The following is a 19,858-nucleotide window of genomic DNA, read 5'->3' on the forward strand; positions in this document are numbered from 1 at the left end:
AGTTGGGAGTTAGGGGAAGTTGTCTTAGTTAAAAGGAAAGGAAAAGCACTTTCAAGAGATCCTAGGCAGGGGTCTCGATTAGCTACTGACTGGTAGATAGAACAAACTGGCCTCCTCGATGACGATAGTTTCCCGCAGAATTAATAGGAAGAGCAGTTGTACTTACTGACTGTAGATGAACTTTGTTTTGCTTGTTTTTAGTATATTTATTAATTTTTTGGTCTATATTCATAATTTAAAATTACAATACAATCTTTGCACTAAAGATTCTGATTATTTACTCTCTAAAGGCAATATGATAATTGTGCTGTTATTAAAATATAAAAAGATAGTGCTGTCCCAGACAAATTAAAAATGATAAGTTGGTCTTGTGCAAGGACCATTCTACCCCTCACATAAAGCTTTAAGAATTAAAGGATGAAGGGTAAAATGATATATTTATTGTTGTCATAGCCACATTTAATCGTGGATAGGCTACATTGAAAAACAGGATAGGTTTGTAATTTTAGTAAATGGTCACTAATTAAAAGGCATCCATCCAAATTTAGAGTTATGAAGGAGGAAAACAAACACGAACACTTGCACGCATCCGAAAAGGCCCACAACAGCTATCCATGCTAATATTTCCAACTTTTGGGAACGAAAACCCGTGTCTTTGGCAAAGCAATTGATGGATGTGCAAGGAATGTGGGCTCCGTTAGATTTCTTTAAGAAATGAACATGAAATGACAATAAATATCTATTAATTTCCAAATAAAATAATTTTTTTTTTTTGTTTTTTTGTTTTGTGTTCTTTGCGAGTCCACCTGATATTGAATTGAACTATTAAGCTTCCCTTTTAGAACTTAACAGTGAACATTACCAGCACATACCACCATCATCATGTGACCCAAAGAATGCTGTGTCCACCAAGGCACCACCGCAGCATCATTTTTTTTTTCAATTTTTGCTTTTGAAAGAACAATGATGCTCAAGATTACAATAAGAATGGAGCAACTGATGAAACAAGATTAAAATAGGAAGGAGAGCAACAGGGAAAGAAACATACGAGGCTTCCAAGTGGTACAATCAAGTATTGAAATAGAATGGTGAGAAGAGTTACGAATGGAAGAAGATGAGGGACACTAGGAAAAGTGGCAACTTGGAAAAGCAGTCCTCAATAAATGGAGGTCATCATCACTGTGAAAAAAAAATTCTCAAGACCAAACACTGCCAAACTAACACTCTTGCAAGAACTTCTGCAACAAATCTGGAACACCACGAACAAAAGTGACCAGCAAACAATCAGGTAACTGCCTCAGCTAACACAGGATCAGTAACAATGTAACATGAGCTTTATGAGCTGCTAGACCCGCCATGGATTATCCTGCAGAATTACGAAGAACAGACCTACACGTAAGACTTTTTCCTTACATTTGAAATCAGAAAAGTATATGATCAAGACATCAACAGCTAATGAGATTATTAAAACAAGAGACATCCCTTGCTCTACCATCTTGGAAATGGAGGGAGAAATCAAGGATGATACTATTGGCTGGCACAACTTTTCTATGACCAGACAGAGACAATGACCCCCATAAGAGATGAGTGAGCAATATAATGTGATTTCTTTTCTGCATTCAGCAGTTCAATGGACCTAGACTACAACGGAGATAACTCTTCCATCTCTTACGCGGCTTGTCTGATTTTTTTTTAATCTACACGTTATTTCTTTCTCTCCCTCTCTATCTTTTTGTGTTGATGAAAACATAAACAAACACAAAAGAGGAGAGGAAGAAGCCAAATAAGACTTGTGACACGGATGCATTATTTGTTTCTTACACTTAATTATCACAGTTTGATGAATAAACTGTCTAGATGCCTCTAACCATGTGAGTCTATTAAGGAACTTGCTTATTTAGCAGAATTGCTGGTTTATTTCTATAGGATTGTATTTCTCATAGGCCTCCTTCAGCAGAAGAGGTTCGATAAACGAATCCTCAGTCAAAGAATGTACTAGACGATGTACATCAACTGCGGCACAAAAGTATAGACAATGCTAACAGATTTAAAGATGAAAGGCAATAATAAAAATTATGGATCCACACATCAGCAGTGCACATTGGATTTTGATAGCCGATGTGTATGCACACACGCAACAGTGACTAAATAGCATGAATTAGGATATGCTACCCATTTACAAGCCCAACTAGGGCTTTTCTTGTTATTATTTGATTAGCAAGTTGGATAAACAAACCCATTTAAAATCATTCAGATATGCAGAGAAGTTCCATTTCTCATACAACAGAAGTTTAACATGCCCTGGCACCCCAGTATTAAATAACCCAGGCATAAAAAAGGTTCAACCTCTCATAAAAGAGAAAACTATCACGCAATTAGAGAGAACAAAACTATTGAATTGAGATCAGTTATTCCTCACCTTCTTATTTCAGCATGTTAATTTATGCATGCGAAGCTATCAAGGGTTCTATAGAGTCTTGTGTGGATTTCTTCTTATAGTGAACGTATAGGGCTAATTGGATAGTTCCCAAAATGGTGCCTATGCCATTTGGAACCTGCAATTTAAAGAGGAAAATCATAGTCTTCAGCGGGAAAATTTATGGATACAATAAATTCATTCATATACAGCTACATAATTATGATTGCTGGAATTAATTTGTGTTATATACGGAGAACATTATAATGCATGTACATTAAGCCTACTGTATTAAAAGAGGAAAAAGGGAAAAGATAAAGGTTGCTGGAGAAGATAATGAATGTGCCAGGGGGAGCTTACATAAACAAAGGCATCGAAATTCAAAAGTCCATACAGCACGAAAGAGGTGCTCATCAAGAAAGTGGAAAGGGAGAGATAAAATGGCATAAATTCAACACTCCTTGTTCGGATCACCAAATTCTGCAGACATAAGCAAAACGCAATACGAGATTAAGCAATTTACTGTAAATAGTTTACTGGAAGGAAATACTAAGGTTAATGTTATTGATTTACTCACAATTATAAATAGTGGGGAAGCAAACATTGATATGAGAGAAACAACAGTCAACGAGCCAACTGAGAGCCAACGTATCATTCGATCAGTTATTTGCAAGCTTCCTACGGCTATGATTGCAAATAGGCCGAGCACAACTAGCAGCGAAGCTAACGTCCTGACCTGCTAGCAACAATGGGAAGAAAATGTAAGTGAATGACCATATAGAACCCAGAAAATGCAGATAAGGCTTGCAAATTTGAAGGGATAAATACCTTTATTCTTCTCTCAGCATATATTATAAACAGGATAATGTAGGCTAATTGAAATACAGCCCCAAATGAATTGACAGTGACAAGCAAAAGATTATCAGCAGATACGAGGGGCGTGCCGTACCACATGCAGATCAAGCAATTCATGAGCGCATATATATATGGCAACCCCGAGAACTGTTCCGTTGACCGGTTTCTGATGATTCTCCTAAATGTTGGTCTGAGAGTTTCAAAAAAAAAAAAAAGCTAGTCAAGGGACGAATTACAACAATCTCAGTGGTCAAGGAATACCTAGGACGGAAGAAGGACTTACATAGGCGATACAAACAGCCCAAAAGCGAAGATATTCCCTGCAGCAATTAAATAGTGCTGGTATCAGAAACAAAATTCTCAAGTTGGATTCCAATTCTAGGTTCTCCCTCTTATTTTACGTGGCGAAAATACACTCATTTCATAAATCATATCATGTAATTTGACATCTGTTTCGAGTTCCAAACTGAGAATTGCAAGCAGCTAAACAATCCTTAGTCGTCAACCAAAAGGGCTGATAAATTGATTAAGCATAAATACACTATCCAATGTATGCATAAATTAAGGATCAGAATCAAGGGAGAGAAAGAGAAAGAAGATCACCGGCGATTCCTGCTGCATCCTTGCAACCAGTCCAGACAGGATTAGGAATAGAATCACTCATCAATCCCTCCTTCACTAAACAACTCTATGCTCTCTTTTAACACCAATTCAATTATAATCTAACCAACGAGAAGCAAAACCAAACCATATTATCTTCTTGTCTCTCTGTCAACAAGGCATTATAAAAAGCATGTGTCTTGATTTTATTTTATTTTTTCCACGTTTTTTGAATTGCAAGCCTCACTTTTTTTTTTTCTAAAACAGCCACCCCCCCACCCTGTCTTACTCCGGACAAGGGGCTGAGCTGGCAGGCCCGTAGGTTACGGTGGCGACCAAGACACTTGCACAAATGGAACGCGTTGATTTTTTTTAATGATAAAAATTTAATTTAAAAACATTATGAAAAACATTTATTTATATATTTTATTATTTTTAATTAAGTATTTTTTTTATTCCTTTATTTATCTATTTATTTAAAAACACTAATTAAACACAACATTAGAATCATTCAATTTTTATTCTAATTTCAGTGCAAAAAGAATTTTCAACTTTCAATTTCAAATGAAAAGGAATAGTCTTTGGGATTTTTATTCATAGATACGGTAAAAAGTTGCTCTAATTTAAGCTTAATTAGTACATTGGCCGGATTTTAAAGCTCAAACAAAATATTTAGATATTGGTCTTCTAAAAAAATATATACCACGGATTTTGAAGCTTAAAAAATATCTAATATTGGTAATATATTTTTTAAAAAAAATATTTTAATCATGAATTGTATGATCTTTTTACAAGATGGAAAAATATTTGATCTATTTAGGCTAAGATGGGTTGAATTATAAAATTCATGGGAGTAATTTTAAAATAAAAAATAAACTGAAAGTTTAATTTTGAATTAACTAAATATTAAAACATTAAATTAATAAAAAAAATAGTATTTACTTAAAAAAACATTTTAGCGAACTCAAGTCAATTAAGCAAACTCGCAATGCAAGTCATACACGTCATTAAATTTAATAATTTTTTTGATCCCAAATATTATTTTTCATTTGATTATACAATAACAAAACGCTTAATAATTTTTGTATGGAATTTTTTTAAAAAAAGTAAATCAACCACGGTATGCACGTGGTGTTGGGATAATAAAAATACATGATTGATAACAAAGGGCAAATTTTTATTCTTTTTAGGTTTAAGTTAAAGAAAAAAATAAATTAATAACAGCAAAAGATGAAATTATATTATTTTTTTAATTGAGGGGCAGAAAAAGCATTAAACAAAAAATAAATAAATAACAGCACAAATACTGGAAATTAATCCATTAAACATAGGACCTGAATTATAAGCTAAATTGAGTAAAATAATTTTTTTATCAATTAATTTAACTCAAATATAAAATAGTAAGAAAAAAAAAACTCAAAAGGAGCTTATGGGACTTTCAGCTTAGCCCCATGTCAATGCTTGTCTTTATTTTATTTTTAATTTCTTAAAGGTGTGGTTTTTTTTATTTTAAAAAAAATAGCAAATAACACGTTTTCTATTTTCTACATAATCCGATGATTAGAAATTGCTGAAAAAACAGGGCTTTGATATTTGCTTATTTGTTTTAATACAATTATGTCAAAAAAAAAGTTGGGGATACAATTGATGGCAAAAAAAAGTTGGGGACTAATATGAGGCTACCTTTTATTCTTTATTTGGTTATTTGTTTTGATACTATATCTAAATACCAATAATAATAATAATAAAAAAACCGTTAACTTATAACAGCAGGAGTCTAATTTTATAGCTGAACTCCTCTTTTTTTTTTTTTTTTTTCCCTTGGAGTTATGATCAAAACTTATTTTATCAGGAAAATGATACTGACTTTAATGACAATTTTTAGTAGTCTTAAAATACAAAAACTGGGTTTGCGATGAGTTATTTAATTGAAAAAAAAATTGAGATGGAATTGTCATAAAATTTAATATTTATACGAATATTGCTGCAAAGCAATGTAGATGAAAAATCCCATAAATCATTCGAAAATAATGTTTAATTTTGATTAACATGTAAATAAATAATTAATAAAATCATGGATAAATAATCTTGTCGTTAGAGTATAACATACTCATCATATTTTCAAGTACCAAAATGGATCAATCAATATTAATTGTCTATAAAATATTGTAAAGTCTTCAACTTAAGATAAAATCACTGTGGGATGATAATTTAGTTGGCGTTTGAAAACATGATTATATTCATGTTTCTAAGAAATTTAATAATTTAGTAAACATTTAGAAATGCAGTTATAATCATGTTTTTTTTTTAAAAAAAAAATTATTAAAAATTAATATTTTTATATTTTTTGAATTGTTATATAATGCACTGATTTTAAAAAATAATTTTTTTAAAAAATTAAAATTATATATTATTTTAATATAATTCAATATAAACAATATTTTAAAAATATAATCACAATCAAATTTTTAAATAGAAATTAGAATGCTGGAGTCGCTTACACGACAATTTGGTTGTTGCTTGTCTTTACTCCTTACACAAGACATGCACAAAGCATTACAAACACGCTACTGAACCAAATCAATGCGTGAAATCTGGAGAAAGCCCTGTGACGAAATAAATTAGAAAATATAAAAAATAAAATGTATGCTTGCACGTCTGATCATGAGCTAAAAAAAAATAATATATGCAATAATATAGTAACTTTGAAAGTCAAATGTACCTTATAAAAAACAATAAAAAAAAATTGATAGCTGTCGCTTCAAATTTAGAATGGAACCTGTCTGGTAAACTTGGGAGTTAATAAGCTTAAATAAGTACTTTCGTCCAAATCCAGGCATTAAATGTTGATTTGACCCCATAAATGGGATTTGCTACTCACTTTTTCTCTTCTAATTTAAGGTTAAGTTAGCCTGAGTTATCTAGCGATGCCACAACTTGATTATAAAATTTTGACGAACATTGATATTTTAGTTTTGAGTTATAGTAGGGATGAACAACCACTCATTTATATTATATGCTGGATAATATTGATTTGATTGGATTGGACTGAATAATATTAAATTATTTTAGAAATTATATTTTATAATTATTTTGATTTGTTTTGTTGAGTAAAATATTGATATAATATTTTTTTTATTTCAACATTCAACATTAAAAAGTGAGGTTTTATAAAAATAAATATTATTTGTTTTTTTTAGTTGTCTTGATTTCATAATCCGAGTTCCAAGTTTGTAAGTTAATCTAGGTTGACTTGAGAAGTTTTTTTGTTTTTTTTTTTAATTTAATTTTTTTAGATTGATTAGAAGTTGACATTCATAATTTATTTTGATTTTTTTTATAAAGTCATCATAGTCTCATGACATGAGTTATAGATTTAAAAGGTTAACTTAAATTGATCCAATACATTGCTTTTTCAATATTGGAAAGAAAGTCATTCAATATGTTAGTGCATCAACATTTAAAAAAGATATTGTCCAATATGCATCATATTTTAAGTTCATGATTAATTAATTATTTTTATAAAAATACATGCTAGCAAAACTTGAATTTTTTTACATAAAAAAATTGATTCGGCTCTTAGAGCACCATAAGCCAATGATCTAACAACAAATACTAATTAAGGATGGGAATTCATTGTTCCTCTCCTAACAAATCACTATTTATTAGAACAATGATGTGAAGTTCTTCTATATATATAGTTTTTAAACAAACACTAATTGAGGCATTAAATTAATTATTCCTCTTCTCACAAATTATTGTTCATTAGAATAGTAATTTGATGTTCTCTTTTTTCTTTTTTCTTTTAGTTTTTTTTTTTAATTTTATCATTTAAAATTAGGTTCATTAAGGATTGAGTTTCATAATTTTTTTTTATTTGTATTTTGAAGTTATGCTAGTCTTGGGATCTAAGTTGTGAGTTAACCCAGTTAACTCGGATTTTTTTTTGTTCTGTTTTTTAATTGATTTCTTTTCTTTGTATCCTTCAATATTGGATTGATTGAGGATTATACATCATAATTTATTTCGGTTTGCTTTCTATGATATTACCTAGCTCTCATGACCTAGGCATGTTAACCCAAGTTGACTTGTGTTGTTTTTTTTTTTTTATTTCTTTTATTTCATCATTAAACATTAAGTTGAGTAAAAATTGAACTTCATAATTTTTTTTTATTTCTTTTGATGAGGTTATCCCTATCTCATGGCCTAATTTTGGCAAGTTAATATAGGTTGATTTAGGTTTTTCTTTTATTTTTTTAATGGGTTTTTTTTTAAAAAAAAATTTATCATTCAATATTGAGTTGATTAACTTTTGGGTTTACAAGGGATTGAGTTTCATAATTTTTTGTTTATGAAGTTATGCTAAACTCATGACTCGGGTTGTAGGTTAACCCAATTGACTATGAAGTTATTATGGTCTCATGACTTTGACAAATTAACCCGAGTTGACTCAAATTGTTTTTTTTTTCTTTTTTATTGATTTTTTTGTTCAATTTAATCTTTCAATATTAAGTTGATTTGGAATTGGACTTCATAATTTATTTTGATTAGTTTTTTATAGATTTATCTTGATCCTATGACTCAGGTTTAAAAATGAACCCTAGTTGACTCAAGTCCATTTTTATCATTTTTTTAATTGAATTTTTATTTTCAATTATATATTTCAACATTTGGTTGATTGAGAATTAAACTTTATAAAAAAACTTTATTTGTTGTCTATGGGGTTATTGAGATTTTATTTTTAATAATTTTATATTTTTAGTAGTCTTCCGAGTTATCTTTGGATCAACCAAGTCGACTGAGGCACATTGAGCTATCCCCATATGTTTTAATTATTTTTTCTACCACAAACACGTTAATAACACCTTAATATCTTTTTACACTAAAAAAATTGATTTGGTCCTCAATATAGTGCGGTTTAGTAATCTAATCTAACATCTAAATTTAAATGGAAGACTTATTTGAATAGTAAAGAATAAGTAAAAGGGCCACATTATAAAAATATTAATTAACATTAAGTAAAACCAGTTTCTAGGAAACAAACACAGCCTTAATGTTTAAAGGTCTCTCTACTATTATTTTGTTGTATTCATATAATATTTGTATGTTATATGATTGTTATTGTTAGGTCCTTTCATAAGTCAACGGTGTTAAATAATAACATGTGTCAACTACTAAGAGCATGCAATATTTTTCTAATGTATATTTTGGTCCCTAAATTTCTTGAAAAACTTTTATTGGTCCTTATATTTTATTTTTTATTATTATTATAAATAAGTTCTTAATTGAATTTTTTTTTATCCTCATATTTTACCAAAGAGTTTTTTTTTTTTTTAGGATCTGGATTGGATGGTTTATTTTCTTACCAATTTATGCTCATTAATATTGTATGTAAAAACAATATAGATTCAATTGATGCTTAAATTTACTCAAAAAAAAATTTTATCATCAAATAAAATAAATTTAAAGTTAATTTTCAAATCAGGGCATCATACATTATTAGAAGATCGACAAACAATATATCTTATGGTTTGGTGCTAAAGTGATGGTTATTAATGACATTAGAGATCTTGACAAATTTATAATTTGTTTTGGTTTAGTTTCTATAAGATTATTCCAGTTTTATAACCCGAGTTGCAGTTCAGTGGGTTAACCTGATTAATGCGAGTCATTTTATGAGACCTTTTTAATTAATATCATTTCAATTTCATCATTTAACATTAAGTTAATTAAGAATTAGGCTTCATAATTTATTTTGGTTTACTTTTTATGAGGTTATCCTAGTCTAAAGACCCGATTCACAAGTTTGACTGGTTAACCCGAGTTGACTCAGATTGTTTTTTTTGTGTTTTTTTTTAATTGATATTTTTTAAAATTTCATCATTCGATATTAAGTTGATTAAAAATTGAATTTCATAATTTTTTTTCAATTTCATCATTCAATATAATTTGATTTTTTTTCAATTCTAATATGTTGTGATCTTAATATTTTTTAAAAATAATATAGTTTTGAATTTGTTTAGTCAAACTATATTTTTATCAATAATTCAGTTATTTTTTGACCTACTGAGTTACATCGAATTAACTCTTACAAGATGTGTTTTCTACTATAAAACTCATGAGCATGCTTGAATAATTTGTTTTATATTAAAAAAAAAAAAATATGACCCATAACATACTGCAGGCCAATAATCTAGTAGATAAAGTAATTTTAAAAGTTATTTTCTGTCTGTTTAAATGAAAATGAAGATAAATATTTTAAATAATAAAATCTTGCTGATCTGGATAGCTTTGACAAACCAAATAGGCCAACATGATATGTAACTAGACGAATGGCTTGAGTATGCTTTGGGTCAAATTAATTAATTTTTTAAATGTAAAAAAAAAAAGAGTCTAGACATCACATATTTTTTTTTTCTAAAAACAAATTAACTATGAGTTCTAAAATATTGAGAAGGTGATAAATTAAATAATATTTGTTTTAAAAAAAATATTAACATATTAAATTAACCTAAACCACCTGAGTTAATCATAGAAACCTGTAGGCCGATCATGAGACCTTAATAACCCTACAATGACAAATTAAAACCAATTAAAAAGCTCAATTCTCAATTAATATCAAGTTAAATGATAAAATTGTTAGAAAATAATATTCAATTAAAAATTAAAAGAAAAAGGCTTAAATGAACATGCTAAACTCATGATTAGGGATATGTACGTAGCTAGATTTAATAGTTTTTTTTTTTAAATTTTATTTATAGAATTACTTTTTATTTAATTAGATGATAGTAAGATGCATGAGATTTTTTTTGTATGATTTAAAAAAAAAACAATCAGGACATATGTGTAGAACTAAAATAACAAAAACAAGCCTAGTTTTTTTAAGTTAAATAACAAAATAAAATGTTTTTTTTATATAAAAAGATCATTTTAAAGAAATAATGATATATATATATATATTAAAAAATTGATGAATTAAAAATGTATAATATAAAAAAATAACAAAAAAGCCAGATGTTTAGGCCAATTTATTTTAATGGACCACAGTGTAAAATGCAAGGGGGAAATAAACAAAAGGATATATATATATATATAGGCAATGCACACATATGACTGACCCATAAAAAGCCTCACTTGCTCGCCATGCCTCTTATTTATTTATATATTAAAAAGCATACAATGCACATACGATGTGTACATTGTGACCTTAAAATTCAACGACCCAAGGTTCATTCAAAAATCAAGACAAGGGTATTTTATATTTGAAATTTTGATTTTTCAACCTATTATTTTACCTAAAACAAGTAAAAATATTTAAAGAATAATCCTTAAAAATCCAAAATCAACTTAAATCTAAAAAACTTCTCAATATCATATTTATCATCTCAGGCAATAAAAATGTTAAAGAACACCCTCAATGAAATCTTCCCATCAAATAAAACTCGTGATCACCAAAATTGATCATTTTTGTGATCCAAATTGATGTTAACCGAGATTTTTTTTCTTTACCATCAAAATTTGATGACTCTGTCTCTCTCTCAAATTAGAAATTGAAAAAAAAAAGTGTGAGACCAATATTGAATTTTAAAAAACTATAGAGCCAAAAATCTATCTATTAAAAAAAAGGAGGATGAAAGTTAGCTTTTCATGTTAATTTTGAAAAAGCCACATGTTTTTTTTTCCTTATTTACTTTGGTCCCTTTACTTTTAATCATGACCTTCATCAATAAATTGTAAGCAATTGGCAATAAAGCTGGCTACAAACTAATCAAATCAAAGAGAAAAAAGTTTAGGCACTAAAATAAAAGAAAAAATAACATAGCTTGAATGCACAATGATTTGTGAAGGTTGCATAGTATATGATTGTATAATGTTTTCACCTCACCTCTTCATTCCTTTACTAGTTAGTTGAGATGCGCTTTATTGCATGTCGAATAAATTTTTATAAAATGTTTTAAAAAAATGTAGGTGTTGTTAAAGTGTTTTTTGACTTTGAGAAAAAAATTGACTATATATTAAAAAATTGATGCATACATATAATAAAATAACACAAGAATTATATGTATTAATAAAAGCCAAAAAGAGTTAATGCAACACTAAATGTAGGATTTTAAGTTAATTTTTAACATAATACAAAAATATAGCAATGTTGCAGGTGCGTTTAATGATTTTCTTAATCGAGAAACTCATTAATATTGTTTACATTGAATGAAATAATTTTTAAAATGTATGAATCAATAAACTAAGAAAGAGCTGCTAATGTTGATCAAATGCTAAAATAAAAAGATAATCATTATATATAAGTATGAGATATATAAGTATGATATTTACCCATTGTTTTTCCCTTTAATTTTCATGTTTTTTTTTTAGTTTTTTTTAACTGATAGGTTATTTTTTCTTACCAAGAATATTTTTTTATATAAACATATTATGAGAAAAAAAAGAAGGTTAAGCACTCCTCGGTTTGATAAGCAAGGTCAACAACACACATGGGCTTTTATAGTTTTTTTATTTGCAAATGGGACAAATGACAAAATTTCTTGAAAAAGAAAATTAATAATATATGATACATCACTTGTTATGATATAGGCATTGCCTTTGTTGGGGGGGAAAAAAAAACACTCCCATTTTTACATATACAAAAATCAAAATGATAAAAATCACACTAAAATTTCATAGCATTACAACTTCTTAAGCTTTAATCTACTTTGTCTGGTAAGATGAACGTAAAAAATCACCACCATCAAACACCTTTCATTAAAAGAAATTTATTGACATTAAAATCGTTATTTTTATCACTAAAATCTTAACAACTAATAATTTTCGCTCTCATCTTTCTTTTTTCTAATTTTTTTTCTTTGTCTTTTCTCAATTTAAAAATCAAAAAATAAACAAAGTGAACTAATAGACCAAAACAAAAAATATCAGTAATTTGAGAATGATAATGAATTTTCTCCATGTTTTATATTATGTTCCTCTCTTTTTTAATTTTGATCTTTCTACTATAATTTTCAACTTTATCCAATGGAATTAAATAATTTTTTTTTAAAAAAAGTTAAAGTACTTCACTATTCATAATAATAGTGAAATACCTCAAATAAACCTCAAATGTTTGAACATTGAAGCATGGGAGAAATCACATATGTTTTAATGTGTTTATTTTTGAGGCAGCTTTTATGGTTGTAGTTTTAAAAAATAAGTTTAAAAAAAGTGTGTTTAGTTAGGTTTAGATACATTTTTGGTAAAAATTATAATTGAAGTTTATGTGTGGCAAAAAACATGTATAAAATGCTTGGTGGAAATGTGATTGCGGTTGCTTTTCAAAGTGTTTTTTACCTGTAAATGTATCAAAATATTTTTTTATTTAAAAAAATTATTTTTGATATCAACACATCAAAATAATCTGATAACACTAAAAATATATCAATTTAATGCAAAGAAAAAAAAATAATTTTTAATTATTTTCAAAAGTATTTTTAAAACTTAAAAACAAATAAGATTTTACAAAACTTAATTAAAATGCATGTAAAAAAATACTGTATAAAAATTATATTTCAAACTTAATTTTTTAATAAGCTGTGCAATCCAAAATACAATTTAATTTATTTTCAACTACTTTAATTTATTATCAAATACCTCGCTGAGTTTATTTCACTGCGAACATAAACAGCGGGCGAAAAATAAACGACGCCATGGTGTTTTTGTTTTCAATTTTGATAGCACAGTTTTCTAGACATAAATGAACAATTATTCTCCCTAGAGAACATGCATTGGTCAGCAGAGCTCTTCTCAAGGTCACTGCCGGTGAGTACGAGGATGGTAAGAACATGTACGGATTTCTGGCCAATTGCAAATAGTTAATAAGATATTGTGCCGTGTTTTAAAAAAAACAAAAAAAAATATTTTAATGTTTTAATATTAAAAAATAAAATAAAATTATTTTAATATATTTTTAAATAAAAAATATTTTAAAAATCAATTACAACTAAAATACAAAACCTCCGTAGATACAAGTTAGAATAATGTGGAGGGTTTGTACGGTCATTAGTAGTTAAGTTGCAGGTAGTATTAATTAAAAGAGGATCCATTCAAACACTATACAGCTAACTTTTAGTATCTGCAGCCATCATCTTCTGATCCCAATCCCATCATCTTCAACAATTCCTAACACTCCTGCTTGATGGGGCTTCCTTGACACAGAAAAAAACTAAAATGACGATTCTTCACTTAAAGCGTTTTTAGCATAAAGATAATAACAGTTATTTTTTAAATAATTTTTCATGATAAAATATATATTAATGATTTTTTTATTTTTTTAAAAATTATTTTTAATATTAGTATATCAAAACGATCCAAAAAATACAAACCACATTAAATTTTAACAAAAAAAAAAACTTTTAAATTTTTTAAGAACATGATTTCAACCGCGTTCCCAAACACTACCTTAAAATTATTCATGTCCTCCTAACCCCACAGGACATGAACAATTTTAAGTGTAAATGGTGCCCAGCCCTCTAACAAATACAATTTAGTCCACGAACAATTTTGGGATTTCTTTCTCATTCATCAATAAAACCTTTACCAAGACATAATTTCCTCCTTTTTCCTTGACTATTCTAGCACACCTTCTGCCTACTATCTTATCTTTTTCTATCAAAAAGGATATTTTAACCACGGGATCACAGCAGCATCAACTGCTTAATTCATGATTCATAGTTTGGATGGCCTTGCACAGTTGGGATTTTGTCTTTCAATATATGGCATGTACATGTTCTTAAAGCATAAAAAACAGGCCATTCCAAGCAGCTGAAATGATGTTAACAACAGTTTCTGCAATGGGAATATTATTATTGGACTGGCTATTGGAGGACAAACTAAATTCTGCAATTCTTGAACATAACAACGTAGTAGTACGTGTTCAATTGAAAAGCTCAGCGATAAGAATCGAACAACAAAACATTTGTCTAATAAGAGGCCCCCCTGCAAGCTCCCAGATGACTACAAATTTTAAAAACCTATAATTGTTTGCTTTGGAAAGGAATGATGAGCAATCTAAGTAGTGATAGAAAGAACCTCCTTACTCTCTAATATGGCAGAAACCATGATATGAATCTAACAATGGATAGCAAGTAGAACAAAAATATTAGAATATAATTAGTGTGCTCCGACGCACAGAAATGCAAGATATGATCTGCAACTGAATCTTTCACTTAGGTTCTCTTGTTGGGTTCAAAAACATACTTGATTAGGGACTCCTTGATTGGCAGCAACTCAGGGAATTCATTCTTCAGCTTGGATGCATCCAACTCATTGTTGCTCCGGGGGGCAACTATCACCTTGGCTTGCTCCTCTAGGTTGAAGTTAACCCATGTGAAGTTCGGGTCGATGTAGTTCTTGTACATGTCCAGAATCTCATTATGGCTCACAACACCAGGGTTCGTGAAGTTCCATATACCCCTCAAGTTCCTTTTTGCCATCTCAATTGAAATAGGTAGAAGTTCATCCAAGATAGTCATGCTGTTTGGAATGTTAACTACTTTATTGTAGCGAGAGATTTTTGTAATGAAGTTGCGTGGGTTGCTTAGGTCTGATGATATTGGCATTCTAACTCGGAGTGTGCACACATTGTCATATTCTCTCAAAAGCTCTTCGACCTGGTTGAAATTTCAAACAATATACATGACCGTAGGAAAAAAATAATTTCAGATAAAATGAGTCTGGAAGAAAAAGATTACCATGGCCTTAGTTTTTGAATAGAAAGAACCAATGAAATTGGGCTTGTCTTCCTCAGTGAAACCAATGCCAGAACCCTCTGGATGACCAGCATCATACTCAAATATGCAGCCTGTAGCAAAATTTACCATCAGGAGGTTGTGCTCTCTGCAAACATCTGCTAAAGTTAGAGTTCCAGCAACATTGGTGCGTATGGTTTCTGTCTTGTGAGATTCACACCAATCAACATTAGGTCTGCCAGTGACCCCGGCAGCATTAAAAACATGGGTAGGCCTAATGTTCTGAATATCTGACAAAAGTGAAGATCGATCTTCCAAGCGCCCCTTTCCATATTCAAAGGATATTCCTTGTTTCTCACACAACTTCCCCAGCAGACCCCCAATCCATCCAGTCCTGCCATAGATTAGGAACTTAAGAGAAGGTTTTCGAGGAGATCCAGTGCCTCCTTTTGTAACTGGAATCACCATTCGGGTCTGATTTGAATTATTTGAGACATAAGATGCATCTTTACTCTCTTCAGACCCGTCAAAGTGTCTCCCACCAGGCATCATAAGCATTCTTGGATGAGGAAGCAGGGCTCCAGTGACATCACCCCACCAATCAGGATTTTGAGTGTACCACTCGATAGTCTTTCTCAACCCCTCCTCCCATGCAGTGTGCTCCGACCAACCCAAAATCTTCAGCTTCTGATCATCCAAAAAGTACCTCTGGTCATTAAATGGTCTATTCTCTACAAACTTGATGCTTTTATCAGGGTCCTTTGAGAAAAGATTGCAAATATCTTTGGCTACATCAATCACTCTCCTTTCCTTCTTTGTCCCAACATTGTAAACATGGCCCACCTCTCCCTTGTGAAGGATGACTTCAAAAGCCTCAGCAACATCCTCACAATACAAGTAACTCCTCACATTAGAACCATCCCCATGGATGGGGAGATCCTTCCCTTGCATGGCTAAGAGGATAAACTTCGGGATTAATTTTTCAGGGAACTGATTGGGGCCATAAACATTGTTCCCACGAGTGGTTATCACAGGCAGCCCATATGACCGGCCATATGCCATAACAAGCATTTCTGCCCCAGCTTTTGTTGCAGAGTAGGGGTTGGTTGGGAGAAGTTGAGAGGCCTCATGATTTCCTACAACAGCATCTTCATCGGTCTCCCCATATACTTCATCCGTGCTCACATGGATGAACCTCCTGATCTGACCAGTGACTTTGCAAGCTTCTAAAAGGACATGAGTTCCATAAATATTGTTCTTCGTAAACTCAAAACTGTTACCAAAAGAGTTGTCAACGTGGGTCTGGGCTGCAAAGTGCATAATTGTGTCGATCGACTCAGTGATCAGAAGGAAGTTGACGAGATCAGCACTTCCAATGTCACCCTTGACAAACTTAAAGTTAGGAGATGACTTAGAAGGGAGAAGGTTTTTCAAGTTCGAGCAATAGTCAAGCTTGTCAAGCACAACAATTTTGTAATCAGGGTAGTTGCGGATAAGCCTATTGCAAACATGGGATGCAATAAAACCAGCAGCCCCAGTGATTAGGATGTTCTTCGGAGTATATGTAGCCATGCCAAAACAACTTCTACAAGGAAAAGAAAACAAATTTAACCCTAGAACTGTAAGTTGAAGAGAATAATGTTTGCCCAGATTTAAAATAGAAATGCAGATCTTGATCACCATATATGACAAACTAGAAGGAATGCAATCATAGATGGGTCCACAAGCATCCAACTCAGGAGAAAAACAATAGCCAACTACCACAGCTCACATTAAGTAAAGCATGGAGAGAGAAGGAAAAAAAAAGACGAGATCTGACGGCAATCTAGGGAGAATGCACATCCAAATGATCAGATCAACAGTAAAATAGTAACAAATAATTACATAATAGGTTCAAGTAGTCACCGATATACCAAATGAAAAATGATTCTCATTTTCCCCAGTTAAAATATGATGAAGAATTAAGGCAGTTCAACTAAATCTAAAGCAATGAAATGTCCATGTCCTCAAGAAACTAAGTACGTAACTTCCAAACATCAGTTATCTGTGGAATCAAAATCTCAAGAAAGTAAATCATAAAAACAATTAGCAAACCAAACAGTAATCTCAAAATTAAGAAAGATCACCACCATACCATCAGATCCCACATAAAGTGATTAAGACAACAATTCATAATAGATACACACAAAAATTTTCAAGCAAATGAATGATTCCATAAACCCATTTCAACAAACCAAACATGAATCTGACATTGAACAATGGCTCCAAGTTACATTTTCTTAATACAAAGGATCCAGATCCAATTAAGCAACAAATGTGGATCATCCAAATCTACTACAAAGCAACAGAAAATACAGAAAGTTTTCTCCTTTATCGAAGATCTAACAAAATGGAGAAAACCCAGATAAAAAAAGTAGCTTAAACAGCTTGAAATCAACAACAAGTGATCACGATCAAATCTTTAATAAACCATGCTCCAATTTTGTTTAAGAAAATAGAAAATTTTAAAACAAAAAAGGGTTGACAGAAGTAAGTTACAAGATTGACTTACAAATCCAAAACTGGTTAAGATCAAGGAAATCCCAGATATGAAATGGAGATTCAAGAGACAGAAAGAAGGGAAATTGGTACAAAGATATGGTCTGGTAGAGAAGGATTTTAAGGAGAGTTCATACATGTGTTTGTGTGTGCGCGCGCGTGTAGGGGGGGTTACGCAGGTATAAAAAAACTGAGTCAATTAAGGAGAACCATCAGGTAAGTAATTTTAATGTACGCGTTTGACATTTCAGTTGCATTTTGAATTGTTATATATATATATATATATATCTAAAAACACTAAAATAATATTTTAAAGTAAAAAAAATTAAATTTTTGGTAAAATATATTTTGATTGAAATGTCAAACATATTAATAAATAACTAAATTGAAATTTAGTTTTAACTTATTAACTATTTAGTGATGCATGTTTAGTATAGATGTTATATATATTGGATGATTAGACATTCATCTAAAAGAAGTATTGATTAAATTACAATTATGTTCATTGAGTGTTATATTTATGTTATTTTAACACTTGGATGAGAACTTTGTCATATAGACTATCCTTTTTATTGAATGTTTGACTTAAAGGATATTGTTTGATTTTTTTAGTATAGTTATCAAACTCGGTTCGACCTGTCGAGTCAACTCAAGACCTGGAGCCTTGACTAGGTTTGTTTCATTTAAAACCCCAGCTTGCAATTGGTCCAAAGAAAACCGTTTGGCCCGCCGAGTCAACCCGAAACTCGGGTGACCTAACAAAACCCGGTAGAGACTCGTTTGTTTTTTTCAAATGTGTTTTTTTCCTAGCCAAAGACCTTTCTTTTTCATATTTTTTAGTTGATTATTAACTCATTTTAAAGTTTACTATATAAAACTAGAAAAATATTTTATTTTTTCAATGTAGGATTTGAAACCCTTTAATACATATATTCTATATTTACAAGAAAAAAAGTTATGTTTTTTCAATGTAGAATAAAAAACTCTTTTGGTTTAAATATTTCAACTTAAAAGGATAATATAATGTCTTTTCTAATGTGAGATAAAAACCTTTTGAAATAATATTTTAAACTTCATTATTTACAACATGTATAGCATATATTCACATGAATTGTTTCTTAATTTTTTTCATATGAAATATTCATGCATTATTTGTTTTATATAAATCAATGAATTAACAGGTTGTCTTTCCTCTCTTAATCATGTATATGTTTAATGCTTACACAAGGATAAAGCTTCGCCCTTTAGACTATACACAACTAATGTTACCATCTTCACTTTTATGATGTCAATGTATTCTTTAACCTTATCACATTTAGCAATCCAATCAAAGAACTTTTCTCTGTCCAAATATACATTGAAGGTAGGGATTTATAACTTATTTGAAACTCATTTGCTTGTTATCTCTCAAGTTATGATAGTTTATTTTGGCATACCAAGGTTTTATGACCCTTATTGAATTCGTCTTCACCAACACCCTCCTTTCACATAGATAATTGATTGTCTTGGTAGGGATTTATAACTTCAATATATAGCGTATTAAGATGCGAGTCTTGTTAGTTTAAAAAGGTTTATTAAAGGCACTAAAAGGTATATGCAATTTGCTTAAATAGATGAATGGTGAGGAAAAAAAAGATTTCATGGAACATGTTTACAATGCTATTCAACTTTATTTGTCTAATGAGGTTCCTAGAGAGATTGTTGAATATACTACAAC

The 19,858-nt window shown here is 30.2% G+C and overlaps 2 protein-coding genes across 3 annotated transcripts; both read right to left on the reverse strand.

Moving 5' to 3' along the window:
- Nucleotides 1-997: 997 nt before the first annotated feature.
- On the reverse strand, nucleotides 998-4,120 carry LOC118043712 (bidirectional sugar transporter SWEET2). The gene is made up of 7 exons (XM_035051763.2): nucleotides 3,875-4,120; nucleotides 3,555-3,591; nucleotides 3,245-3,461; nucleotides 2,994-3,152; nucleotides 2,777-2,896; nucleotides 2,420-2,555; nucleotides 998-1,366 (listed from the first exon to the last, which is right to left on the reverse strand). Exons 1-6 carry the CDS (start codon nucleotides 3,933-3,935, stop codon nucleotides 2,442-2,444), a joined length of 708 nt encoding a protein of 235 aa, XP_034907654.1. The 5' UTR covers nucleotides 3,936-4,120; the 3' UTR covers nucleotides 998-1,366; nucleotides 2,420-2,441.
- Nucleotides 4,121-14,698: 10,578 nt separating this feature from the next.
- On the reverse strand, nucleotides 14,699-18,346 carry LOC118043713 (trifunctional UDP-glucose 4,6-dehydratase/UDP-4-keto-6-deoxy-D-glucose 3,5-epimerase/UDP-4-keto-L-rhamnose-reductase RHM1). Of its 2 annotated transcripts, none has more exons than XM_035051766.2 (3): nucleotides 18,155-18,346; nucleotides 15,607-17,185; nucleotides 14,699-15,525 (listed from the first exon to the last, which is right to left on the reverse strand). In XM_035051766.2, the coding sequence occupies exons 2-3, from the start codon at nucleotides 17,173-17,175 to the stop codon at nucleotides 15,082-15,084; spliced, it is 2,013 nt and encodes a 670-aa protein (XP_034907657.1). In that variant the 5' UTR covers nucleotides 17,176-17,185; nucleotides 18,155-18,346; the 3' UTR covers nucleotides 14,699-15,081. The 2 variants fall into 2 exon arrangements, with proteins under 2 accessions (XP_034907657.1, XP_034907656.1); XM_035051765.2 differs by having other exon boundaries at nucleotides 15,607-17,188.
- Between the last annotated feature and the right edge of the window lie 1,512 nt (nucleotides 18,347-19,858).

This window comes from Populus alba, chromosome 11 (assembly GCF_005239225.2).
Source record: "Populus alba chromosome 11, ASM523922v2, whole genome shotgun sequence".
Classification (NCBI taxonomy): Eukaryota; Viridiplantae; Streptophyta; class Magnoliopsida; order Malpighiales; family Salicaceae; genus Populus; species Populus alba.